The sequence below is a fragment of the Cavia porcellus genome, unplaced genomic scaffold (assembly GCF_034190915.1).
Source record: "Cavia porcellus strain 051 isolate PalLab524CR breed Dunkin Hartley unplaced genomic scaffold, mCavPor4.1 scaffold_6, whole genome shotgun sequence".
In the NCBI taxonomy this organism is placed as follows: domain Eukaryota; kingdom Metazoa; phylum Chordata; class Mammalia; order Rodentia; family Caviidae; genus Cavia; species Cavia porcellus.
The window spans coordinates 92,557,025-92,580,409 of record NW_026947489.1 but is presented as its reverse complement, the minus strand read 5'-3'; the positions used below and the strand labels follow the sequence as shown (position 1 = coordinate 92,580,409).

Genomic DNA, 23,385 nt, shown 5'->3' with positions numbered 1-23,385 from the left:
GGGGTTAAGGGTGGAGAAGCAAAATAAGGACCATACTACACATTCTTCTTGGAGAAGTATAAAATATAAAAGAGAAAACCTAGTCAGGTCTGTAATCCCAGCACTTGGAAGGCTGAGGCAGGAGGATCACTGTGTGTTTAAGGCCAACCTGGGCTTCATAGTGAGTTCAAGGCCAGCCTGAACCGCATTGTGAGACTCTCAAAAATACAAAACAAATAGCAAAAACCAAAAAACTCTCCCCCCAAAGAAACAAAAAACCCTTAAATAATCATATATTTCCTTTGTCCCCCTAGTCTATGAGTTTGAAAAAAACCTTCTACCTCTCCATCTTTTGGGGGAAGGATGAAGCAAGGCGTGGAGGGTACCGGGAATTGAACCCAGGGCTTTTGCACTGAGCTACACATTCTTTGTCTTTAAAAATTCGAAGACACGTTCTCGAAAAGTTGTTACACTGTCCAGGTCTGGCTCAAAGTTGTGGTCTTCCTGCCTCAGCCTCTCAGAACGCCTGGGATGACAAGTCTGAGCCACCATCCTGGGTTAACGTTTGAGGGTGGGCATTTCTTTTGGGTCAAGAGGGCAACTACTGATTTGCTTTTAAAAATGTACTTAAGGTTCCGCAACCACAACCAAAGTGAGTGGTGAAAGCCTCTGAAAATTGGTTAAAAAGTCAGTAAAAAAGAATGAAGTGCATAAGAAGCCATGAGACAGGAGTTTAGAGCTTGGTAAAACTGGCTGGAGAAGCAGGCAGGGCCTGTTAATTAGGAAACATGCGCAGAGCAGTTCCCATGGCCCAGCACGCGACTTCGACTTCTCGCGAGAACTCGTGCAGTTTTTTTTTTTTTTTTTTTTTTTTTTTTTTTTTTTTTTCCCAGGTAGGACAGGGCTACACCAGAAGTCAGCCTGGGGACTAGGCTCTACGGGGACCGTGGTCCTTCAGCGCCTCCTGCCATGTTCTCATTTATTTTCCTACTTTTACTTGGCCCACACGCTACAAAGTCTGTTTCTTTTCCGATTTTTCCCGCTCTGTGTTTAATAAATCTAAAACTCTGCTGCTGTTTATGCTTGTCTTGACCAGTTCTTGTTCAGGGCAGAAGGAGCCTAGAAACCTTCTATGGGAGATTCCACCACCCCCAAACTTCCTGAGAAAAATCTACCCATGACAACTGCTTCAGAACAGCTACTGACATCACTATAAATGCCTGACATTAGCAATAAATGCATACGATGGGTGTTCAAAATGGTATTCAAAAGATACTATTCTCTTTACAAGCGAAGGTGTTGAGGTTTTATATGAAGACATAAACACCCATCACTTTGTACACTTTACATTTTTAAAACTGGTAGTTTGGAGGAAAACGCATAGAATACTGACTTTGAAAACACACACACAAAACTTTGTTGTAGTTTTGAGTGGAAGGAACACCTCATAAAACATTGCACCTAAGAGTTAGACTCAGTCTGTGACTTATTTCATAAAGATTGTTGAAGAGGCAACAGTACCATAAATCCGAGATGCTGGTCACCAAAACTATAAGATAAAATATTTAAAATCTCAAGAGTGTTTAAGCCAGGCATGGTGGTGCAGAGTGGTAATCTCAGCACTCAGGGAGCCTGAGGCAGGAGGATTGCCACAAATTTAAGGTCAGTTTGGACTACACAGTGAGACCTTGTATTGATAAAATCAAACAACGCCTCCCCAAAACCCACATCAAACAACAAAACCCCAAAATTAAAAAAGAACCTCAGTAGGTTTAAATTTTAAAAAATGAATTAAAAGACGTATTGCCCTTAATCTCTGTCAAAATTCTCCCCGCTCTGGGAACACACCTCAGTGTTCCTGTCACCTTCCGAAGCAGGGCCGGAAGTCCTTTTTTTGTGTCTTTACTTGGCTGCTTTGAATTGACGTAGTGTTTACTTTTCATGGTCATTTTGAGTATGTGGAAGACCAGAGTTGCAGGGTGCCAGATAAATGATTAATAAATAAATTGGGTGAGGACACTGTTATGGTTTTAGTGACCCGTCTTTCTGCTGCATGACATTCGACAGCAGTCACTGGATTTTAAAATCACACCTTACAAAGACACTCAGGAAATAAGGCTCCAGAGCTGCTTCAGAAAGTGCTAAGAGTGGTGGGGTAAGTGGTTCAAAGCAAGGGAGAGTATTTTGAGGGGAAATATTGGCAATGTGTCTTTTACTGAATTAAATTTTAAAAAATTTAAACAGTCGTAGTTTGCAATCACCTCCTGTATTTCAAGTGATAGCGCAGCGTGGCAGCATATGCTGTAATCCCAGCACTTCGGAGGCTGAAGCAGGAGGACTGTTGCCAGACTGAGGCCAGCCTGGGCTACACAGTGAGTTAAAGACCAGCCTGGACAACATAATAAGACCCTATCTCAAAAACAAAACAAAACAAAAGTGAATGGATATTCCATTTTTCCAACTGCATTTTATTTTATTATTTATTTTGGTCTTTTTGAGAAAGGTCTCACTGTGTAGTTTAGACTGACCTCGAACTTACTTTGTAGCCCAGACTGGTCTCGAACTTACAGTGATGTTCCTGCCTCAGCCTCCCATGTGCTAGGATTATTGGCATGCGCCACCCTGCCTGGTTGTCCAACTGCATTTTAAAACTGTAATTCAACAGATACCATGTCCCCAAAATGACTGAATTCATTTGCTTAGAATTAAGAAAGTGATGAATATCTTGAAAGCATGTATGCGTCTTTTAAACAGACAGCTTTTCTCCAGTGTATTTAAAATTATACCTAACAACAGTGTTGGGGGCCAGGGGATAAGAAATAATTTTTACTAGGCTGCTGACCAGGCTACATGATTGTGGTCCGTGGCTCCGAGGCCAGTGTGCCTTGCTTTAGGAACAGAGGCCTATGTGAAAGGCTGCATGCTTCCTAGCTACGCAGAGAAAGCTCATAGCCACAGCAGTCCTTAGGCAAGATGACAGCTGCAGAGGACAAGCTGAAGAACGCAAGCCACACCGCACCACTGCGCGTCTTCCCTCCACGTGGAATCCGAAAGTGAAAGTAGAGAGACTATTAGACCACAGGAAAGGGATCTGGGGTGGGGGTGGGGGGCGGTGGGGGGGGCGGGGTGGTGAGGGGAGCGCAGGCAGGCGTGTGTGAGAATCCCCTGTGGACAGCCAGCCTCTGGTAAAAGTAATAGCTACTGATGGAAATATATTCAAAAAGGAAACCGGTTTTAAAATTTAAAGATCAAAGGCAATGAAGGGATGCTTCATGTTCATGGGCAGAAGACTCCACGCCGTGAAGGAGTCTGTTCTCCCAAACCAGCTCTAGAGATTCATGGAATCCGGATCAAACGGCCAGGAAGGTATGCTGTGGTTCCAAGTCAACCACAGCAAGGCGAGGGATCCGGAAATACTAGGATGACACTGGAGAAGTAAGGCAGAGGCAAAGGACGATCCTGCTGTTTGGACTTCCGGCCATGGTGGTCAAGGGAGCAAGAGGTTGTCAAAAGGACCAATCAGTCCCCACACGTGCCCACACGTACACCAGGGAAACGCTCCAGGTGAATTCTGGCAAAGCAAAAACGGCCGTGCAATGGGGGAGGGACAGTTTGGGACACATGGTCCTGGGACAAGGAGATTTCTACACAAAAAGTAAACACAGATACCTAATATCTCTCACAAAATTAACTCAAAATGTATCTTAGGCTTAAATAAAAAAATACATAACTAATTTCTAGAAGATGCTAGGAGAAAAGCGAGGTGATCTTGGGTTTGGTGATGACACTGAAAGTATGGCCCATGAAAGAAAAAGTTAATGTTGTACTGTATTAAACTTCTGCTCTGTGAATGATACCATTAAAGGAATGAGGAGATGAGTCAAGAGTAGGAGAAAATATTTGGAAACGTGTCTAATAAAAAGCTTGTATCTAGCTGGGCATGGTGACACCTGCCTGTAATCCCAGTACTCAGGAGGCTGAGGCAGGAGGATTGCTGCGAGTTCAAGACCAGCCTTATCTGCATTGAGACTCTGCCTCAAAAAAGACACACACACGCACACACACACGCACACGTGACCGTGAAATGCCACTGAACCCATATGAGAATGGCTACAATCTAAAAAAAATGACAATACCACATCTGGGGTCGGAGAGAGAAAAACAGGGATATTTATGTATTGCTGGTGGGAATGCAAAATGGTAAACCATTCTGGGAGAGAGCCTGGTGATTTCTTACCAAACTAGACACAGTCTCAGCTTATAAACCAGTGATCACACTCCAAGATATTAACCCAATTGGCTGACAGCTTATGTCCACAGTAAAGCAAATGTCCATAGTGGATTTATTCAGAGTCACCCAAAGCTGAAAGCAAGCAAGATTCCCTTCATCAGTGTGTAGGTAAACGTACGATGGTGTATCTGTGAAATGATCACCAATAAAACATGAGCCTCGGGGGCCAGGGATTTAGCTCAGTAGCAAAGCGCCTGCATGGCAAGCACAAGGTTATGAGCTTGATCCCCAGTACAAAAGAAAAGAAAAAAGAAAAGGAAAGGAAAGAAAAGAGCTATTGGCTAAGGGTATAACTCAACAGTACAGTGCTTGCCTAGCATGCACGAGGTGCTGAGTTCAATCTCCAGTACCACCAAAAGAAAAAATGTTTCCCTTAAAGTTGGGCTGGGGATGTAGCTCAGAGGCATAAGTGCCTGCCTGGCAAGTGCAAGGTCTTGAGTTTGGTCCAGAACAACAACAACAACAAAAAAGCTATAATGCCATGAAGTTTCGAAGAAAACTTAAACACATTGCCAAGTGAAAGTTGCCAATCTGAAAATCTGAAAAGACTACCTGCTGTGTAATTTCAACCATGTGCCATTTTGGAAAAGGTAAAATTACAGACAAGAAAGGGAAAAGGGCTTGCCAGCTCTTGGAGGGAGAATGGAGCTAGCTGAACACAGATTTTTAGGACAGAGAACGGTCCACAGGGAATTGCAGTGCTTGATTGGACATTACGCATTTGCCAAGACCTAAACCACAAAAACCTGAAACTTCAGGATGAAGAAATTAAAACAAATTATATATATGGAAAATAAAAAATTTTTATTATATTACATTCTTGACCTTAGTACAGTCCTGAGTACAGAGCAACAGCTTCAGTTTGTAAAAAAATCAAAAGATCTCTCATTAAAATCACCCGCTCCTATTTAAACTCCCTCATACTGGAGACGCTGGGTTACGTGCCTTCCTAGAAAGGCCACGTCAACTGAGTTTCCAAAAGGCGTGTTTCCCGAGGTCTTGGTCTGACTGATCTGGGTGTATGGGGTCGTCCGGAACGTGAATGGTCATCTTCTGTCCCCTACTTCCCAAAGCAAGGGACAGTGCTTTCTTTTCTGGTCTTCACACTGCTGGTTGTTCTTCCAAGTCTATGGGCAAGATTTAGCTCCGTAGATATGAACAGAAATGCAGATCTGACAAGTGACATCAACATCAGGGCTAAAGGTCCCAGGACTACAGACCACTGCAAAGGAAAATCCATGGAGACATTACTACACAGTGACATGGGACTGCTATACTATGTGGTGCTTGTTCAGCCAGTAATTATGGGAGAGTATTCACCAGTTTCAAACTTTGTAATCTGATGATCTTAAAGACGGGCAAGTTACAATCTTTTTTTTTTTTTAACAGTGACAAAGTTTATTTGTAACAGTGAAGAGTGAGGGGGAAACTGGCTTTGCAAAGCGAGCTTGGGCTGAGTAAAAGAAGAAAGAACAAGATAAAAGTATACGTTGCAGGGATGGGAAGAAAGGAAAAGAAAGAAAAAAGGGCCGGGATTTAGCTCAGTGGACTAAGTACCTACCTGCCTGACAAGCGTGGAACTGTGAGTTTGACCCTTGATACCAAAAAAACCAAACCAAACAAACACCCCCCAGCAGCTAGAATCTTATTTTTCACTTTGTAACAGCATTTTACAATACCCTCATGAGTTCCTGCTTCCAGCTTTCTAGCTCCTATTTCTTTCTTTTTTTTGGTACCAGGTGTTGGGAGCCGCAGCCCCGAGCCCGGTCGCCTCACTTGGCGGACGTGAGGCCTGTAGTAAAGAACAAAGCCTGAGGTAGATTACCCCTCCCATCGAGCACGTTAGTTTCCTGCTTACCGCGTAAGCAACCCGCTCAACAATATAGTCTGCCTGGCAACTGATGATGTTAGCCAATCAGCTTGCCTTGCTTACTTTAACATGATTGGACACTGTATCCGTATATATACTGGTACCACCCCTGGGGGGAAAGGAGAAGCCCGGAAGTAGAAGCCCAGAAGGAGCCGCGGGGAGCGGACCAAAGGAGGCTTCGGCTGGGAGCGATCCCAGGGCAGGCTGTACGGAGAAGGAAAATAAAAGAAAAGGTTGTCCACTGCCAGACTTTGTCGTGTGTCCTTCCTGCCGGCCGGGAGCGGACATCGACATTTGGTGGCCCGTACGGGGACTGATCACCCCCGAGACGTGACAGCGGACAACGCTCCAGTACAGAGCTGCGAGACAGGTGAGTTGGGGATAAGCCTGGGCTCTGGGTGGCGCGCACCTACAGGGCTTTTAGACTCCCCTCAGGCTCACGCGTAAGTGGCGGATTCCTTGGGCCTCACGCGGTGAGTAACATATTAAAAGATGGGAAACATGCTAGGTAGCAACACTAAGAGCGAGGGTGGTTGTGGAGAAAGCTCTCAAGAGCTTACAAAAGTACGCAGGGTATTTGAGCAGGCCCAGTCAGGGAGCTCCCGAGAGGGGCCCGTCAAGGGGAACAAAGATGCTAAGGAGAAGGACGGGGCTCTAGCCTCGGAGTCGTCTGACTCCGAGGACGAGGGAAAGTTGAATGGCAAGGAGGCCAAAGAGACCAGCTGTCAGGAGCCTAAGTCGCTCGATAAGGAGTCGCAGGGTTCTTTCCCAATAATTCAGGGTACCACAGAGCCATTTGTTGACTTTGTGGCCTGAATGCAAGATGCTGCCAATAAGATATTTTCTGATCCGGGAGTGGCTCGACCGCTGGTAAGGCAGCTGATTTTTGAGCAATGTACAAAGGAGTGCAAGGCAGCGATAGCTCCTCATAAGAACAAGGACCTCAACGCCTGGATTAGGATATGCAGAGAGATAGGGGGGCCGCTCTCCAACTCGGGAGTGGCTGCTCTCCTGGCCGCGGCTGTACAGCAGAGGGGACCTCGCGGGTTAGAAGGGGAATGTAAGGCTAAAGGGTGTTTTGCCTGCGGGGAGCCAGGACACATTAAACGTCATTGCCCAAACAATGCAGATGCTAGGCCTCGCCCTAGGAATGAAAAACCATATGTTTGTGGGCGATACAAGAGGGGATCACACAAAGCTGAGGAGTGTAGGTCGGTCTTTGATGCTCAGGGCAACCGTATTTGTGGACGAGATGTTAGAGGGCCAAAAAACGGCCAGAGGGGGCCCCCTTCACAGGCGGGCCCCCCCGCGCCAGAGACAGGACAGCTCAGGATGGCAGCCTTCAACAAGGGCCACCCCTGGGTCAGCAGGTGTAGACCTCAGTGTCGCCTCCAGACTTATACAGAAGGTCACCATTAGGACGGATGGCGTTAGGACCCTAAATGACATGCAAAAGCTATTGGGAGACATTAATTGGATTAGGCCATATTTACATATACCAAATTCAGATCTCAAACCCCTGTTCGACCTTCTGAAGGGAGACCCAGATATAGCCTCCCACAGGAGGCTCACTCCTGAGGCAAGAGCTGCCTTACAGAGAGTGGAAAAAGCCTTAGGAGGGGCTACCTTACACAGAATTGAACCAGGGCGACCCTTTGATGTCTGTTTGCTACAGACTAGTCTACAGCCCACAGCGGTGATTTGGCAGAAAGGACCATTACTGTGGATACACCCTAAGGTCTCACCTGCAAAAGTCATAGAGCATTACCCGGAGGCAGTCGCTTCATTGGCCCTTGAAGCGCATGATAGAGCTGTCCAACATTTTGGCTCAGGACCACAAGCCATCCGAGTACCCTATACCGCCAGCCAGATCAAGACCCTGGCTGCCTGCATAGATACGTGGGCCATTTTGAGATGTGTTTTCCATGGGGATATAAACAATCAATACCCTAAAGACCCTATCTTGTCATTTGTCACTCAGCACCCTATAATTTTTCCAAAGGTTACTGCCTCTGAGCCATTAGTCCCAGCAACTACAATATACACAGATGGCTCCAAGACGGGGATAGGCGCCTATGTGATCCTAGGCAAGCCCCCGGTTACCATACAATTTGAACCTGATCAGCCTCAGGTGGTGGAACTGCAGATCGTTAAAATGATTCTTAAACGGTTCTCAGAAGCCATTAATATTGTCTCCGATTCTAGGTATGTGGTCAATGCTATGCAAGTGCTTGAGACTGCCGGTTTAATTAGATCCACTTCCACAGTGGCTGGGCTGTTCCTGTCTATCCAGACATTGCTCCAGAACAGACACCATAAGGTCTTCACCACCCACATAAGAGCACATACATCCCTGCCAGGGCCTATGGCACAGGGGAATGCGGCTGCTGATACTGCCACTCGCCCGTTATGGATTTTTACCTTACTAACACCAATCGAGCGAGCCCGTGCCTTTCATGATAAGTTTCATGTCAATGCCAGGACACTAGCAAACCATTTCCACGTTTCCAGAGCAGATGCACAAGATATCGTGCGACTATGTGGCTCCTGTGCCACATACAAACCTGCCATACCGATGGGAGTAAACCCTCGAGGTTTGATCCCTGGTGATGTTTGGCAGATAGACATCACACATATACAGGAGTTTGGGACTCTTAAATATGTTCATGTTTCCACAGACACCTGTTCTCACGTCATATTCGCAACAGCAGAAACAGGTAAAAAAGTGTCTAATGTGATCAATCATTGCCTGGCGGCTTGGGCCGCATGGGGCAAACCAAAAATATTAAAAACTGATAATGGACCAGCCTATATAGGCAAAGCCTTCAATGAGTTCTGCAAAATGATGGAGGTTCAATTAAAACATGGTATCCCATACAATCCCCAAGGTCAAGGAATCATTGAGAGGGCTCATAGAAGCCTCAAAGAAATTTTACAAAAACAAAAAGGGGGAGTAGGCCAAGGCCTGGCCCCAAAGGCACGATTATCCATGGCACTATTCACACACAATTTTTTAAATTTAAATAATGATAATTGCTCCCCAGCCGTGGAGCACTGCAACCCTTCCCCCAACCATAAAGGGTGGGTGAAGTGGAAAGATGTCCTGACAGGACAATGGATGGGCCCGGATCCAGTGGTCAGCTGGAACCGAGGCGCGGTTTGTGTTTTCCCACAGGAATCGGGACGAGAACCACTGTGGGTACCGGAGAGACTGACACGGGCGACAAAGCCCTCGACTAAAGATCAGACCTGCCCTACCAGAGATCCATCACAGACCAACCAACAAGATGAATAGAAATAGCGGTAGCCCGAAATAGACAAGAAGATCCTCAGGCATATGCATGGCTCGCTCGCCTAGCCTACGACCGAGTCTAGGGGTGGTGAGCTTCCCACACTCCTCCTCTAAAAAATTATGACATAGCTGGGTAAGAGCGTACTCCCCCGGTGCGACTCAACCTAAGCCAGGCCCTACCCCATCCTGCACGTAAGCCGCTGGACTGTTAGATGCTGCCCAGGTCTAAATTTCTCTCTGAGGGGATTTCTTTACGGAGAGAAGATGAGTGCAAGCTTGTGTGCATCCAGGTTCCGTCCAGTTTGTGCCTGGCCCTAAAAAAAGGACGAGGGCCTCAGGGCCTTGGCAGACCATGGGACAGCCGACCAGGGTCTAAGCCAAGGACCTACGGTGGGCCTACGCATAGGGCATAAGCCTCTGCACCCAGTCCAGGAAGGGCTACGATGTGCACATTTATAAAAAAAAATAAAAAAGGGGGAGATGTTGGGAGCCGCAGCCCCGAGCCCGGTCGCCTCACTTGGCGGACGTGAGGCCTGTAGTAAAGAACAAAGCCTGAGGTAGATTACCCCTCCCATCGAGCAAGTTAGTTTCCTGCTTACCGCGTAAGCAACCCGCTCAACAATATAGTCTGCCTGGCAACTGATGATGTTAGCCAATCAGCTTGCCTTGCTTACTTTAACATGATTGGACACTGTATCCGTATATATACTGGTACCACCCCTGGGGGGAAAGGAGAAGCCCGGAAGTAGAAGCCCAGAAGGAGCCGCGGGGAGCGGACCAAAGGAGGCTTCGGCTGGGAGCGATCCCAGGGCAGGCTGTACGGAGAAGGAAAATAAAAGAAAAGGTTGTCCACTGCCAGACTTTGTCGTGTGTCCTTCCTGCCGGCCGGGAGCGGACATCGACAACCAGGGACCAAACTCAGGACCTTGCCTTGCCAGGCAGGCGCTGTGCCGCTGAGCTAAGTCCCCAGCCCTCTAGTTCCTATTTCTTTTTAGGTAGGACCATTCCGTGTTCCCGACAGGATGGCAGTGTAAGTCAGAACACCACAGAAATGCTTAATAATACAACAGTGGGCACAGGGAGGATTCCTGTACAGTAAGAGAAATGTATTTAGAAATTTGGTCTGAACTTTTGCCAATATGTTTTTGTAAGAGAACCAGTGTAAAGACTCAGTCCAATGACCCTACGTAAATTACTGATCAATTCCCCTAGCTCTGGGCCTGGGGATTTAGGTTTGGATTTTATAATTACCACAGCAGCTTGCGCAGTTACTGTGTAGACCTTCATTTTTTCCAAAGCCTGGTCGGCAGCTGTCTATCCGGACTACGTGAAAACTGTGGTCCACAAAGTGTATAGCAGGTACTGTTTTATTGAAACGATGGCTGGAAATACTTGCTTGGCTCCGAAAAAATTCTTCTATCCGATCTCTTGCCTAAGATTTAAAAATATCAGAGAAAAGAACAATTACTGAATCCACTGTGCCATGTTCTATACAACAGGTGAATTCTCAAAATTCTGGATGTTTAAATTTAAAACATGAGCCTAATATTAGTTTAGTCTTAACCTAATCAACTATTCTCATTTCATGTATAAAGTGAATAAGAAAAAACAAAGATAAAAAATTTGCAATATGTCGATTCCATGTATTGCTAACTGGGGCTTCATGATAGTATTGCTAATTTCATATAATTAGCAAGGAAAAGAAATCCAAGAAAAATGAGAACTAATGTTTTTCTTTAATCAGTATTATAAGTTCGTGATATAACATTTTATAAGCACACAGGTTAATAATAACTAATATTAACTGCAGTCTTCTCATAAGTTGGTCACATTATGGACTCAGGAACAAAATCACAGAAGTGGAGGAATCTTTTTTCCAGTACCCAGCCCTTTTAATTTTTTTTCCTTTTAGACAAGACTAACTCACTAACTCACCCAGGCTGGGCTTACACTTGTGATCCTGCTGCCCTCAGCCTCTGAGTGCCAGGATTACAGGTGTGCACCCAAAGCCCGGCTGAGCGGAGGCATTTTTCAGACTATGTCCCTAACTTCTGAGTGTGGCGGACAGCACAGTAATTATGTTTTTGCTTCTTTGAGACAGGTTCTCACTATGTAGTCAGGCAGGTCTCTATGTAGCCCACACTGACCTCGAACTCCCAGAGACCTGCATGTCTCAGCTTCCCAAATGCTGGGATTACAGGTGTGCCTGACGGCACAGTAACTATTTTTACAAGTGCAGATACAATTTTGGGGAACAGCTGGGTTTAACCTAGTATGACACGATTGTGAAACTGTGTTCCAGGCTGCTGTTTAACCAGCTCAGGTGAATAAAGCCAGGAATCTACCTTTCTGTTATAAAATACATAACGTGGAATATTAACAGTGGGGGAAATGACATATATTCCAGATGTCCTTCTCCAAGAGTACATCTTGGAACAGCCAAGCATCTCACAATTTCAGTTTAAAAAACAGAAACAAGAAAATCAACACTATATCTAAACTGTAAAAAAAAAAAAAAAAGAATTTAAAGCCACGCGTGCCAGCACATGTCTGTAATCCCAGCACTTGGGCAACTGAGGCAGGAGGGTCATTCAGATTTCATTGCGAGTCTATACTATATACTAAGTTCAAGGCCAGCCTGAATTACAGAGTGAGACCTGTCTCAAGACGGATCAAAACAGAACTAAAACAGGAATTTAAATTCATACTAAATTTTTATGAATGGCAAATACACCATGGAGAAGCAGATTTCTGAAGAAGCTTTTAACAACAACAACAACAAATATATATATATATATATATATATATATTTATTTCTGGAATCATGTGCTTGCCAGGCAGGCACTTGTGTTGCTGAGCTAAATCCTCCGCCTTGAATAAAGTATTTAAAAATTTAAAAATAGCCTTTCTGATTATTCAAGTATTTTCGCCTCCCAATGAAACACTCACCTTGAGGATATTTTGGTTAGTGACATCTTCACAATCAACAGATCCACCACATGCATCTCTCCATCCGGGTGCGAAAGGGTTAACTGGGGGAGGGAAAACAAGTCAGGCTCACAAAAGAATTCTAACAAACTCCAAACATCTGGATAAAGCCTAAGTGCTTAAACCTGCAGGCACTTAGGTTTTAACGTCCTGTTACAGTAAAGGCGCCCTAGCTGAGTAACCCATCCGTTATGACCTTACGCCATCTGCTGGCTAATAGAAGTAACTACAACGTTTAAAAAAAACCGGTTTGGTGACTTCCTTTTGTTAAAACCTCAAAAATACAATTTAAATTTCTGGAAGAAATTATCATTGAAATATTAGCTAATAATTAAAGACCCAAGTAATAAAATAATTGACTTATAAATGATAAGCACTAATATGTCATCTTTGAAGGCAAATAATTAGTATGCTAATTATTTTTTAAAAATCACAACCAGAGAACTATACTATAGTGCTCAATAAACATTTTTAAAACCTGTTATTCATGAGATATCGTGTTTTCACACAGTAGTTAATTTCACAGTTTATCTTGGCTCAGAACCACATTCATCAAATGAAAGAAATGTTTGAAAAACTGTTTTTTTTACCTTGAAAGGCTATGAACAGCTCATGCATGAGATCATTTTCTGGAATTTCAACCACATGGCATTTATATGATGCTTCTATGACATGGCATGACAAATCAGAGATTAAATTATTCAAGATCTTCCTCAACAGCCTGAAGAGCTGGTTGTTGTATGTTCCTACACAAGACTTCGTGGTGAAACGTACAGCCATCTGGTAAGAATAATCAGGTTCCCGGTAGGCTTTGAAAACAAGATGGAAATGCGAGTAACTGTGCCTGGCATTAACTTATTCTACTAAGCCATTTGCAGATAACAGGTAGGATTAAGTCCCATCAATCCTGAAAATTTTACCTTTCTCATAAATTGTATCCATGTGCTCGCAAAACACACAAAACTAATAATTCCAAAGAAAACATGTTATTCCCATCTGGACAGTTACTGAGAAAAAATGGCTTCCGTGGGACAACATAAAGACAAGAGTATCAAGAGGAGAAATAAGATGGCTTTGGTGGTGCACACCTGTAATCCCAGTCTCTCCAGAGGCTGAGGCAGGAAGGCCACAAGTTTAAAACCAGCCGGGACAATTTAGCAAGACCTTGTCTCAAAATAAAGAGCAATGCTGGGGTATCAGAGCCTAGCACGAGTGTGGTCCTGGGTTGGATCCCTAGGACTGGCATCAGGAAAAAAACTAAAGTGATTTTTTTGGAGAGGGTCTTCATTTGGAGTTAATTCTCAGCCCCACTCAGTGAAAGGGTCATTAATTTGCTTTTATAGAATTAAATGTTGATTTCTAAATATCCTGACAAAATTGTGATGGTTTGTGGTTGGTTACACACCTAGATAATAGGAGGCAGAGCCAAAAGAGGGTTATTTAGGGCACACTCACCTTGACATTAATTTAGGAGTTTGCCTAGTCAAATTCACCTCCAAATACTCTGTAAATCATAGTGAGTGCCTATAGCCAGGCTCATTTGCACTAAAATGAAGAAACTTTACACGTAATTCTGACTCACACTAACTGTATAAATCGCAGTGTGCCTATACTCCTACCGAAGACCATGAAGTCATATCTCTTCTTTTCTATGGTTTCTTCTTGGGTCTCCGCCTTAATCGTCTTGTAAGAAAGAGTACATGTGTAAAGTCCAGACAGAAGCTCCAGGAAATCCTTCACAATCAGGGTTCCTGTTTCTGTAATATTGAATTGTTTGTTTCCTAAACACGAATGGAAAATAATTTGATTACTAAATGAACAATTCAAATGCTACTTAGTAAACCTTGTCATATCACTGTATGAAAACCCACCAGCTAAGTACATTTCTGAAATACATGTTCATTTTCTTTGATTCATTTCTTGTTATCTGTTTCAGTCAGCTTATGCCATTAATTCAGTAAATGAGATCCAATTTCTTCACATGAAACAGAAAGTTGCTGCCGGGTACAGAGGTTGTCTGTCTGTAACCCCAGCTACTTGGAGGGCTGAGGCAGAAAGACTGCAAATTTGAGGTTAATCTGCCTCAAGAAAAGAAAATAAAACACCATAAAAAGGGGCTAGGACTGTAGCTCTGTGGTGAAGTACTTGCCTAGTATGTGTTCAATCTTTAGTATGGAAAAGGAAAAAAAAAAAAAAACCCAGAAACCAATGAATTATGCTTTAACTCCAGGGGACTCTTCCAACACCAAGAAAACTACACATTGGCTATTTCATTACCTATTATTGGTGCTACAAGGATAAATTTTTAGGTTTCATAAAGATTTCTGAACTAGGTTGAGTATGGCAGTGTGCACCTGTAATCCCTGCACTTGAGAGGCTGAGGCAGGAGGACTGCCACAAGCTCGAGACCAGCCTGGGCTACATAATGAGTTCAAGACCAGCCTGGACTACATAGAAAGACCTTGTCTCAAAAAACCAAACCAAACCAAACCAAAGACTTTTTGAACTTATACAGCTATAGAAAGTAGGGCACAAAAATTACCCCGTCAGGGCTGGGTGAGTAGCTCAAAGGCAGAATGCTTGCCTAGCATGTACCAGGCCCTGTTTTCAAGCCTCAGCACTGTTAAAAGAAATCAATCATAACAAAATCATTGCTCCAGTTTTGACATAAGAAGAAAGTAACAGACCAGGGTATACAACATGATTTAAGTTTAGAACAAACAGAGTTAAATTTCAATTTGTTTTTTTCAATAAACAACACTTTTCTAAAACAAGTCTGACATTAAAATTGAGCAGATTAAGATCAAATAATTACCTGTTAACATCTTTTCATTAGGCCCAATCCATAAGTATGTGGGGTCTACAGTTTCTTCACTTGCACGATGGGAATCCATACAGACAAGGATTGGACTATTTTGATGTAATTTTACATATATTTTCACTGTAACAAAATAAAATAATGTATAACTACATTATATTGCAAAATTTTAAAAAACACTTCTGTCCCAAGGATACTAATTAGTTCTTTTTGAATTTCAGTATTCTGTTATTACTATTATTATTAATGAGACAGCATCTTTCTCTGTAGTTCAGCCTGGCCTTGAACTCACCATGTAGCCCAGGCTGGTCTTGAACTCACTGTGTAGTCCAGGATGGCCTCAAACTGGCAGCAATCCTCCTGCCTCAGCTTTCTGAACACTAGGATTACAGACATGCACCATCATACCCAGATGTGAATTCAGCATTTAAAAAATTGATGTATTATAACATTTAGGGCTGGGCGTTGTGGTGCATGCCCATCATCCCTATACTCGGCTAAGGCAGGAAGATCACCACAAGTTCAAGGCGAACTTGGGGAACACAGTGAATGCAAGGCCAGGCTGAACTGTATAACAAGACTCTGTCTCAAAAAAGCAAAAACAAACAAACAAAAAACCCAGAAAAACATTTAGGATGCTTGCAGTCCCTTTTCTTTTTTAAGGTAAGTTGTTAAAACTCTAAACTGTTTGAGCCTTTTCACCTTTTTTTGGTGATACTAGTTTATAAAAATGTGCATGATACATTCAGAGGTTCATGTTAATGTGCAGATTCATAATTCACTCAAAACATATTTGTAAAGGGATAATGGAATCCACTTAAAGTCCAGAGAAGGACTTGAACTTGATTGCAGAATTAACTGATGATTATCCTGAAGAGAAACATGGCATTTTGCTCTAAGTTTCTTTCGCTGGGAATAATAATTGAATCTAGATGAGGCACAGGAGGAAGGCGCTCTGCAGTCACCCACATTGACTCCGATTTGCTAGGTGCAGAGCCAGTAGGCTTGGAACCAATACAGCACTGCAAGGTATTAGCTTTAAAGTCTGCTGAACACCAGGCTCTGAATGTATAAAGACATCAACCTACAATCCCTAACCCTGGCCTCTGGAGTGTTGGGATTACAGGTGTGTGCCACCACACCCCATGTGAGACCACAGTGTTAAGTGCAATAAATTTGACATACAAGTTTAAATATCTCATGGTTTCTCTTACATGAGAAACCCAAAAAACAAACTAAAAGCAAACAACACAAAAGATACTACGCGTCAGGAAGCAGATCTTTTGCAAATGATGAAACAGAGATGGGGATGCAAAAAGACCTAAGATGTGTTATGTACCTGTGCCAACTCCCCACACTGAGTGCAGAATGAACTACAAACGTGGGTGATGAAAATGTAAGGAAAGGGCTGGGGATTTAGTTCAGCAGAGATAATTGCCTGCTTGGCAAGTCCAAGGTCATGAGTTCAGTCCCTGGTACAAAAAAAAAAAAAAAAAAAAAAAAAAAAAGAAAAAAGAAAAAAAAGAAAAGAAAAGAAAAGAAAAGAAAGAAAAAATGTAAGGAAAATAGCAGAGCACTCTAAGGCAAAGGCTGTACAGCTACAGCTGGGGTCACTGTGAGCGTGGAACGATGCACCAGCAGCCCAGGACACCTAGCAAGCTACTCTGTGGGCCCCGTGTGGGTCCCTTTACCTGGGTGCCCCAGCCTGCCGTACACGAGGCCTTTGTCACTGAGCAGGGAGGAGCGCGGCCAGCCAGCTGGAGAGGAGAGAAGACCACTCATCAGAGAGGACAGGGCTGGGGGCGGGGGCAGGAAAGGGAAGCTAGCGGGGAGGGGACAATTCTGGGATGCAGGGCACAATCCTGGGGGCAGAATGGGCAATCCTAGGTCGGAGGAGACAATCCTGAGGAGGAGGTGGCAATCCTGGGACACAGGAGGGCAATCCTGGGGTCAGAGGGGACAATCTGGGGTCTGGGCGGGGTGAGCCTCACTTCCTGCGAGGTAGTAGAGCATCGCGGGGAGTAGAAGCCACGCTCCCATGGCTGCTCAAGAGGTGGCGTCGCAGGAGGCCTCGACCGCTGGGCTCCTTCCTGCCGCAATCCCCATCCGACGCCTTGCCATCGCGCTCCTCCACACAGCCTGGCAAACCGCCCAGAGTCAACTCAGCTACCCGTCCGTGGCTACAGCGCAGGAGGGGGGGGGCGACGCCCGACTGCGCGCGTGCGTGCTTCGAACTTCGGGGGCGGGGCTAGTACTAAGCCTGCGGGCGCCTCGCCTCTGGGCATGCGCAGTCGCTGTCAGGCGGGCACTTCACACCTCGCGAGGCCGCCATTTTCCCACGCTCTCCTGTGCACCAAATGGACGAAGAGAGTGGGGCAAATGAAACGTGGGTCTTGAGTCATGGAGACCTCTTTAGTCTAGGGGAGACTTAAGAGACCTAGAGGAGAGTACCACGGGTTCCACGGACCAAGATAAGGTAGAGCAAGAGGATGGCATTGTTTGAGGGCCTAAAGTAGGGAGCAGCCTTGTGAAAAATTTCTCTTGCGTGAAGCTGAGGGCTCCGCGTGTTCGTTCTCGGGACTGATGGAGCTGTGTCCACAATCTTTTTCAGACTCTCTAATTTTCACCTAAGTGTATGCTTCTGTCCACAGTGTCGGGACCCTAAAGAACCCTAGGGCGCCTGCGCGGACCTTTGTTTCGGGCTTCAGGAGCGCAGCACCACGGAGACGCCCCTCCCACCAGCCAGGTCTGATGGGGAGAAGACTCAGCTCTGGAACATGGGCCCGTTGAAAGGCAAGAGTCCAAGGTCTGGCTTTCTGTGGCAGTGATGCAATGTGGGCGATCTCTGGAGGAGATCGTGCCTGTGAGTGGCATGGGTCCTTCTTGGTTGCTGGTGTGGTGGCCCGAAAAGCTCCATTTTGTCTATTTCTGTATTAACCCTCAGTACTACTAACCCTCAGTAGTGGTTTTGAGTAGGCTGCTTGGTAGAGAACCCAAAGGTTCAGACGAGGTGCAAGAATGGTTATTTTGGGTGAGATCAACAGTTTTCAGTTTTATTTCCTTTGAGCCGAGTCAGTATTTGGGCTATCTCAGATGGTCCAGGAGCAACCTTTGTCAGTAATTTCATTTTTAGTCACTGTTAATTTTACCTAGGTAAAAAAAAAAAAAAGTATAAGCTATGAAATGTGATTCAGTGAGTCAGATCTACCTATTGTCAGTTACCATATTCATGGTTTAGTCCCAACTGTTGCCTTCAGAAGCCAAAGGCCATGAAGAAAAATGTGGGCATTCCTGTAATTCTCTAGAAGTTTGCCATTTCAGGTTTTGCCATTGTAAATGTGCATTATAAATCTGGGGTTTTATAAAAGGTGCATTATAAATCTGGGGTTTTATTGACTTTTAGGTTATGAAATAGTTGATCCTGTGAGACTTAGGTGATAAACTTTGACTCCTATGAGAGGAGTCTTAACCATATGTGTAGCATCTGTCTGTTGAAAGGACTACATAGCCACACTTTTTAAATAAGCTGTTTTATTTTAGAAGATTTAGACATACAAGAAAATTGCAAAAATGGTACAGAATTCTCACATAGCCCTACCCTCAAATTTTCTGTTATTTACATTTTACATTAGCATGGTATATTTCTCACCGTTAATGAACTTACATTGATACATTACTATTAACTAAAGTCCATGCTTCTTTAAGTTCTATGCTCCAGGATTCCATCCAGTATTCTCTGTTACACTTTGCTGTCATGTTCCCCTTTGATTCCTCTTGTCTGTGACAGTCTTTCAGAATTTTTTTTTAATTAGTAAACATTTGCAGTACATAATGATTACATTCATCATGGGGAGTTGATACATACACATAACACATCTTAATTCTTTTTACTTTCCATCCCCTCTTATTTCTTTCTCCAGCTCCAGGTTTTCAGACTCGTTTTTGCTTTTATTTTTTATGATCTCAACAGTTAATAACAGTTTTGACGACCTTGCCCTGGCCTTACGTGGTCAAGCAGTTTGTAGAAGGCTTCTGGATTGGAATTTGGCTGATGGTTTTCTCATTACCAGATGAAAGCTGTGGGTGTTTGAGAGGAGTACCACAAAAATAAGTGACTTTTTTTTTTTTTTTGTCTTTTTGAGACAGGGTCTGGCTATGCAGGTCAGGCTGGTCCTGAGCTCACTTTGTAGCGTAGGCTGGTCTTGAACTTGCAGCAGTCCTCTTGCCTCAGCCTGCTCCTGAGTGCTGGGATTACAGGTATGCACCACCAAGCCCAGCTTAAAGTGACATCCTTAATACATCGACTAAACATAAACTGCTCATGCCTTATCCCCATTAATCCCTTGCACTTGTCAGCTTTCTCTACTATAAAGCCTCTTTGCCCCCTCTCATACGGTGCTCTTTGGAAGGAAGTGGCTGTGTGTAGCATACACCTAAAGAGTGAGGATTATGCCCCATTCTTGAGGGTGGAGTAACTGTATAAATTACTTTACTTATCTATTTTTGTCTGTTCCTTTGGATATGACTTTTTGGAGCCTGAAATACTGAATACTGGACTAAGTACAGAAAAGTAACCTCCCATTGTTACCTACAGAAAACACTGTAATGGAAGGTAATAAAGTTTTCTTGTAAGTTTAATAACCAAATATCCTCATACCATCCCTGTGAAAGTTTACAGTTCCTCTTCTGCTACTTTTGATGTGCTATTTTTGCTTTTAGAAACTAACAAACAACAAATTTCCCCTTTCAGTTCTAAAATTAAACCTGGTGTTTAGAATATTTCTCTGACATTGGTAGTATACTTCAATACTCCAATTCATAGTCATAGCGATGGTCCTGTGGTGCTGTGATATTTAAAGGCCATGCAAGCTAGTCACTTGTTAATTATATGTATATTGTGTGTTATACACACTGTCTGTATCACCAACATACTGTTGTAAATAAACTTAAATGTATATATAGTATACATTACATACACTTCTTATACACAGAAATTCCATTTTTTTTTTTTCCTTATAGGAAAGGTGAGTGGCAGCCTCAGGTATTGGGCCTACCTGAGCTGTCAGAGTCTCTCTAGGTTGCTCTTACATGCAGCTCAAGATTCTATTTAAAATAAATTTAAATTCATAAAATTACGCTATGCATGCATTAATCTCATAAATACAGGGTTCTTCTGATGGGACCCACTGATCCCAAAGCTCTTGACCTTAGATCTCCACTGTATTTCTGCTGCACTAATGATGCAATTTTATAACAAGGGTGACAGGGGCTATTCATGTATTCACTCTTAACACGCGGACACCCTTAGCACTCGCCCAGATAATGCCCTCAGTCTTAAGCGTGGAGAAGAGCCCCACTGCCCTTCCGTTCCTGTCCTCGCCCAGACGCGTGCTCTAGGAGGCCGGGGAAGCCCCGAGGGCCAGCCGGCCGCGCTGAGGGCTAGCGCCGGCGTTCTGACTGCCGCCGGCCTCCCCGGCGCCCTCTTCTGAGGTGGCCTGGGAGGCGGGAAGCAAGCGACCCCCCCCCCCCGCCAGCCATTGCTCCCCTCGGTAAGACGTCGAGTGGATGGAAGTGCCGTTGCGAAAAGCTGGACTAAGACCTTTTAACCTGTGAAGTGCAAAACCGAGGAAGGCGGGGGCTCCCCAAACACCATATCCGCAGCGAAGGGAGCTCTCACTGTTGGGGTTCAGGCTACCGCTCCCCAGCCCTGACGCGGGCTCCCGCTCGCTCACCGAAAGCTCTCTGCACGTGAGCCTGCCGGGAACGCGCCGGGCGATGCTGGCTGCCGCCGCTCCCCTCCCTGCAGAGACGCCCCGCCGCTTCCTGGGGCGCCTTTTCCCTGCTGTCGGGTCCCGGGCCTGACTGCGCGCAGGGGGCTACAAGTGCGGAGCCCGGCGCCCGCGCTCAGCGCTGCGAGCCGCCGCCAGCCAGCGCCGCTGCAGCCCGCGGTGGCCCGGCGGGCCCTGCCCTTCGCTGCCCTTCCCTTCCCTGCCTTTCCTTGCCTTTCCTCCCCGCGGCGCCGACGCCACCTGATCCCCGGGACTCCCCGCGCCGGGAATCTCCCGCCAGCCGCGCGCCCGCCCGCGACGGCAGGAGCACGTGGACCGAGCCGCGCGCCATGGAAGGTGAGCCTCCCGGAGCGACCGGCCTCGGCTTTGCTTGTGTTTATTCTTTTGTTGAAAGTAAATAGGTATTTCAGAGGGCAGCGCGTGTGGGTTCGCGAACATCCGCCTCCCCCAGCTCTGCAAAGCGGTAACTGCGCTCGGATTTCGCCTCTTACGGGGTGTCAGACACGAGGGGGTCAACCCTAGGTCTGCAGAGAGAACGTTTGTGGGGCACCCCTGGGTGGCAACGAAACGGGTGGGAGAAGCGCTTCGGTTGCTTTTCTTTGGTCTAGGGCCTCGGTGTGCCTTGGAATCAGGCCACTCTGACTTGTTGTACATGAAAAGTGACTTTTTCCCCTAAGGGGAATGGTGTTGGGCTGGAAAGGGACGTTTTGTAGTAATTGGCACTAGCAGTTCCCTTGGACCTGATCTTCCTAGTGAGCCTCCGGTTTTCCTAAAGCAAAAACCAGGTTCTGACTGAGTTTGTTTGAATTCCTTGGGAAAGTCATCAAACTATCCTTGCTTCGCAAAAGCAGCGTCCTCGTGTTCTTGGGATAACTAAAGAGTCACACCGCTGTAAAACTCAATAGTCCTCCGCGGCGTTTCTAACATCCTGAAAACGGCAGACGCGGCCTCGACTTGGGAGCAGGTGGTATTTAGGAAAAGAGAAACATTCTTTCTACTAAAGTGACCCGTAAATGTTAATTCAGTAAATATTGTGAACAACACGGGTATTTTCTTTGTACTAATTGAAAGGTCTGTCATTACCATGTACTTTAATCTCCGGTAGCTTTGGTCCGGGAGTGTATGGTGCAGTGTACATAGGATTGGGAGCTTTGAGATGGATAAAAACGGTGTAGATGGTAAAGCTTTTGTTTCACTGTGCAATTTAGGGCAGCAGTGCAGTCTTGTGTCCTCAGTTTGTACGTGGGTACTTAGCAATTTCTTACTGCCTTGACCTATATAAACATTTTTTTTCTGTAAGTAGAGCACCAATTGATAATTCAACGCACAATATATATTTATTAGATAGAAACTTTTAAATGGCCATTGTTGAATAATGCTTGACATGTTATTTCTTATAAAAAACTGTTTATGCTTTTTAAAAATTACCAGGATTTTAAAAATACCTTAAATTTGCACTTTGAACAGGAAAAAAGATGAGTTGCTATTAACTATGAGAAAAATACTTTTTAACAAAGCCTCAGACTTTATTACAAATAGTTTTTGTGAAGTTACAAATCAATTATCTATTTTTCCTAGTCTTACGAATGTTACTTACCAAGAATACTATACAGAATCAAATAAATCCATAGAAACTGGAGTGACTCTTTGTAAATGTTATTAACAAATTTGCTAAAGGAATCTGAAATAAAGAAACAAAACTGAAGGGTGTATTTTAAGATGTTAGCACCCTAACAGACTTTTAGATAAGCCTGATAGAGAAGCTCTGAGGATGAAAGGGTAACAAACTTGTGTATTTAATTCTTAAGGGACAATAAGAGGAAAAAGATGGAACATAGAATGTATGCCACTGGTTTTTAAAAAGTCATGAGTTTAGGTTACTAAATTAAATTCAGAAATCTGTTGAAACAGATGGGTGGTATGAGTGTGCTTAATGCAAAAAGGTAAATACTTAAGTTTTTAAAATAAGGTTAATAATATAAATTTGGCTATTTTTATATTGGATCTTTAGGACAGAGTACTTAATGTAGTGATATCAGTTCATTACAGTCATTCAGAACTGACTAGTCTGGCCCATGTTTTTGCTATTTAAAATATTTTATATCGTATTATCTTTTTTTGGATTTATATCGGTACCAGGGATCGAACTCACGACCACGCTTACAAGGCAGGCGCTTATGCCGCTGAGCTAAATCCCCAGCCCCCATATTGTTATTTTTATTTCAGTGTAGGCTAGTGATTTGACATGTAATACACATGTCTTTGGCAATGTAAGAAAATAGAAGACTTTAGGGAGTACCTTTATTCCCTAATTTTGGGGTTAAATTAATATAGTATAGTTTATTGTTGTGAAATGCA

General features: G+C 44.4%; 2 protein-coding genes and 1 non-coding gene across 5 annotated transcripts in view; 1 reads left to right on the top strand and 2 right to left on the bottom strand.

Annotated features, from left to right (window-relative positions):
* Positions 1-5,076: 5,076 nt before the first annotated feature.
* On the bottom strand, positions 5,077-18,268 carry Zpbp2 (zona pellucida binding protein 2). Its single transcript, XM_003466927.4, has 8 exons — positions 17,230-18,268; positions 16,930-16,995; positions 15,236-15,361; positions 14,040-14,201; positions 13,011-13,229; positions 12,382-12,464; positions 10,684-10,864; positions 5,077-5,492 (listed from the first exon to the last, which is right to left on the bottom strand). Exons 1-8 carry the CDS (start codon positions 17,276-17,278, stop codon positions 5,398-5,400), a joined length of 981 nt encoding a protein of 326 aa, XP_003466975.1. The 5' UTR covers positions 17,279-18,268; the 3' UTR covers positions 5,077-5,397.
* The window catches only part of Ikzf3 (IKAROS family zinc finger 3), an 85,405-nt gene continuing 79,982 nt past the window's right edge, over positions 17,963-23,385 (top strand). The window contains exon 1 of one of the 3 annotated variants that reach the window (XM_063251492.1): positions 17,963-18,044. Coding sequence is in view for 2 of the 3 variants with exons in the window: in XM_063251493.1 (XP_063107563.1) it covers positions 21,357-21,363 (7 nt within the window). In the remaining variant the exon portion in view is untranslated. Of the gene's footprint in view, positions 18,045-20,628; positions 21,364-23,385 lie in introns of those variants that run through there. The other 2 variants (XM_063251493.1, XM_063251490.1) reach the window with 2 other exon arrangements.
* LOC111755961 (small nucleolar RNA SNORA44) lies at positions 20,250-20,378 on the bottom strand. The gene has a single exon (XR_002790493.1). It is a non-coding gene; the product is annotated as a small nucleolar RNA SNORA44 (small nucleolar RNA).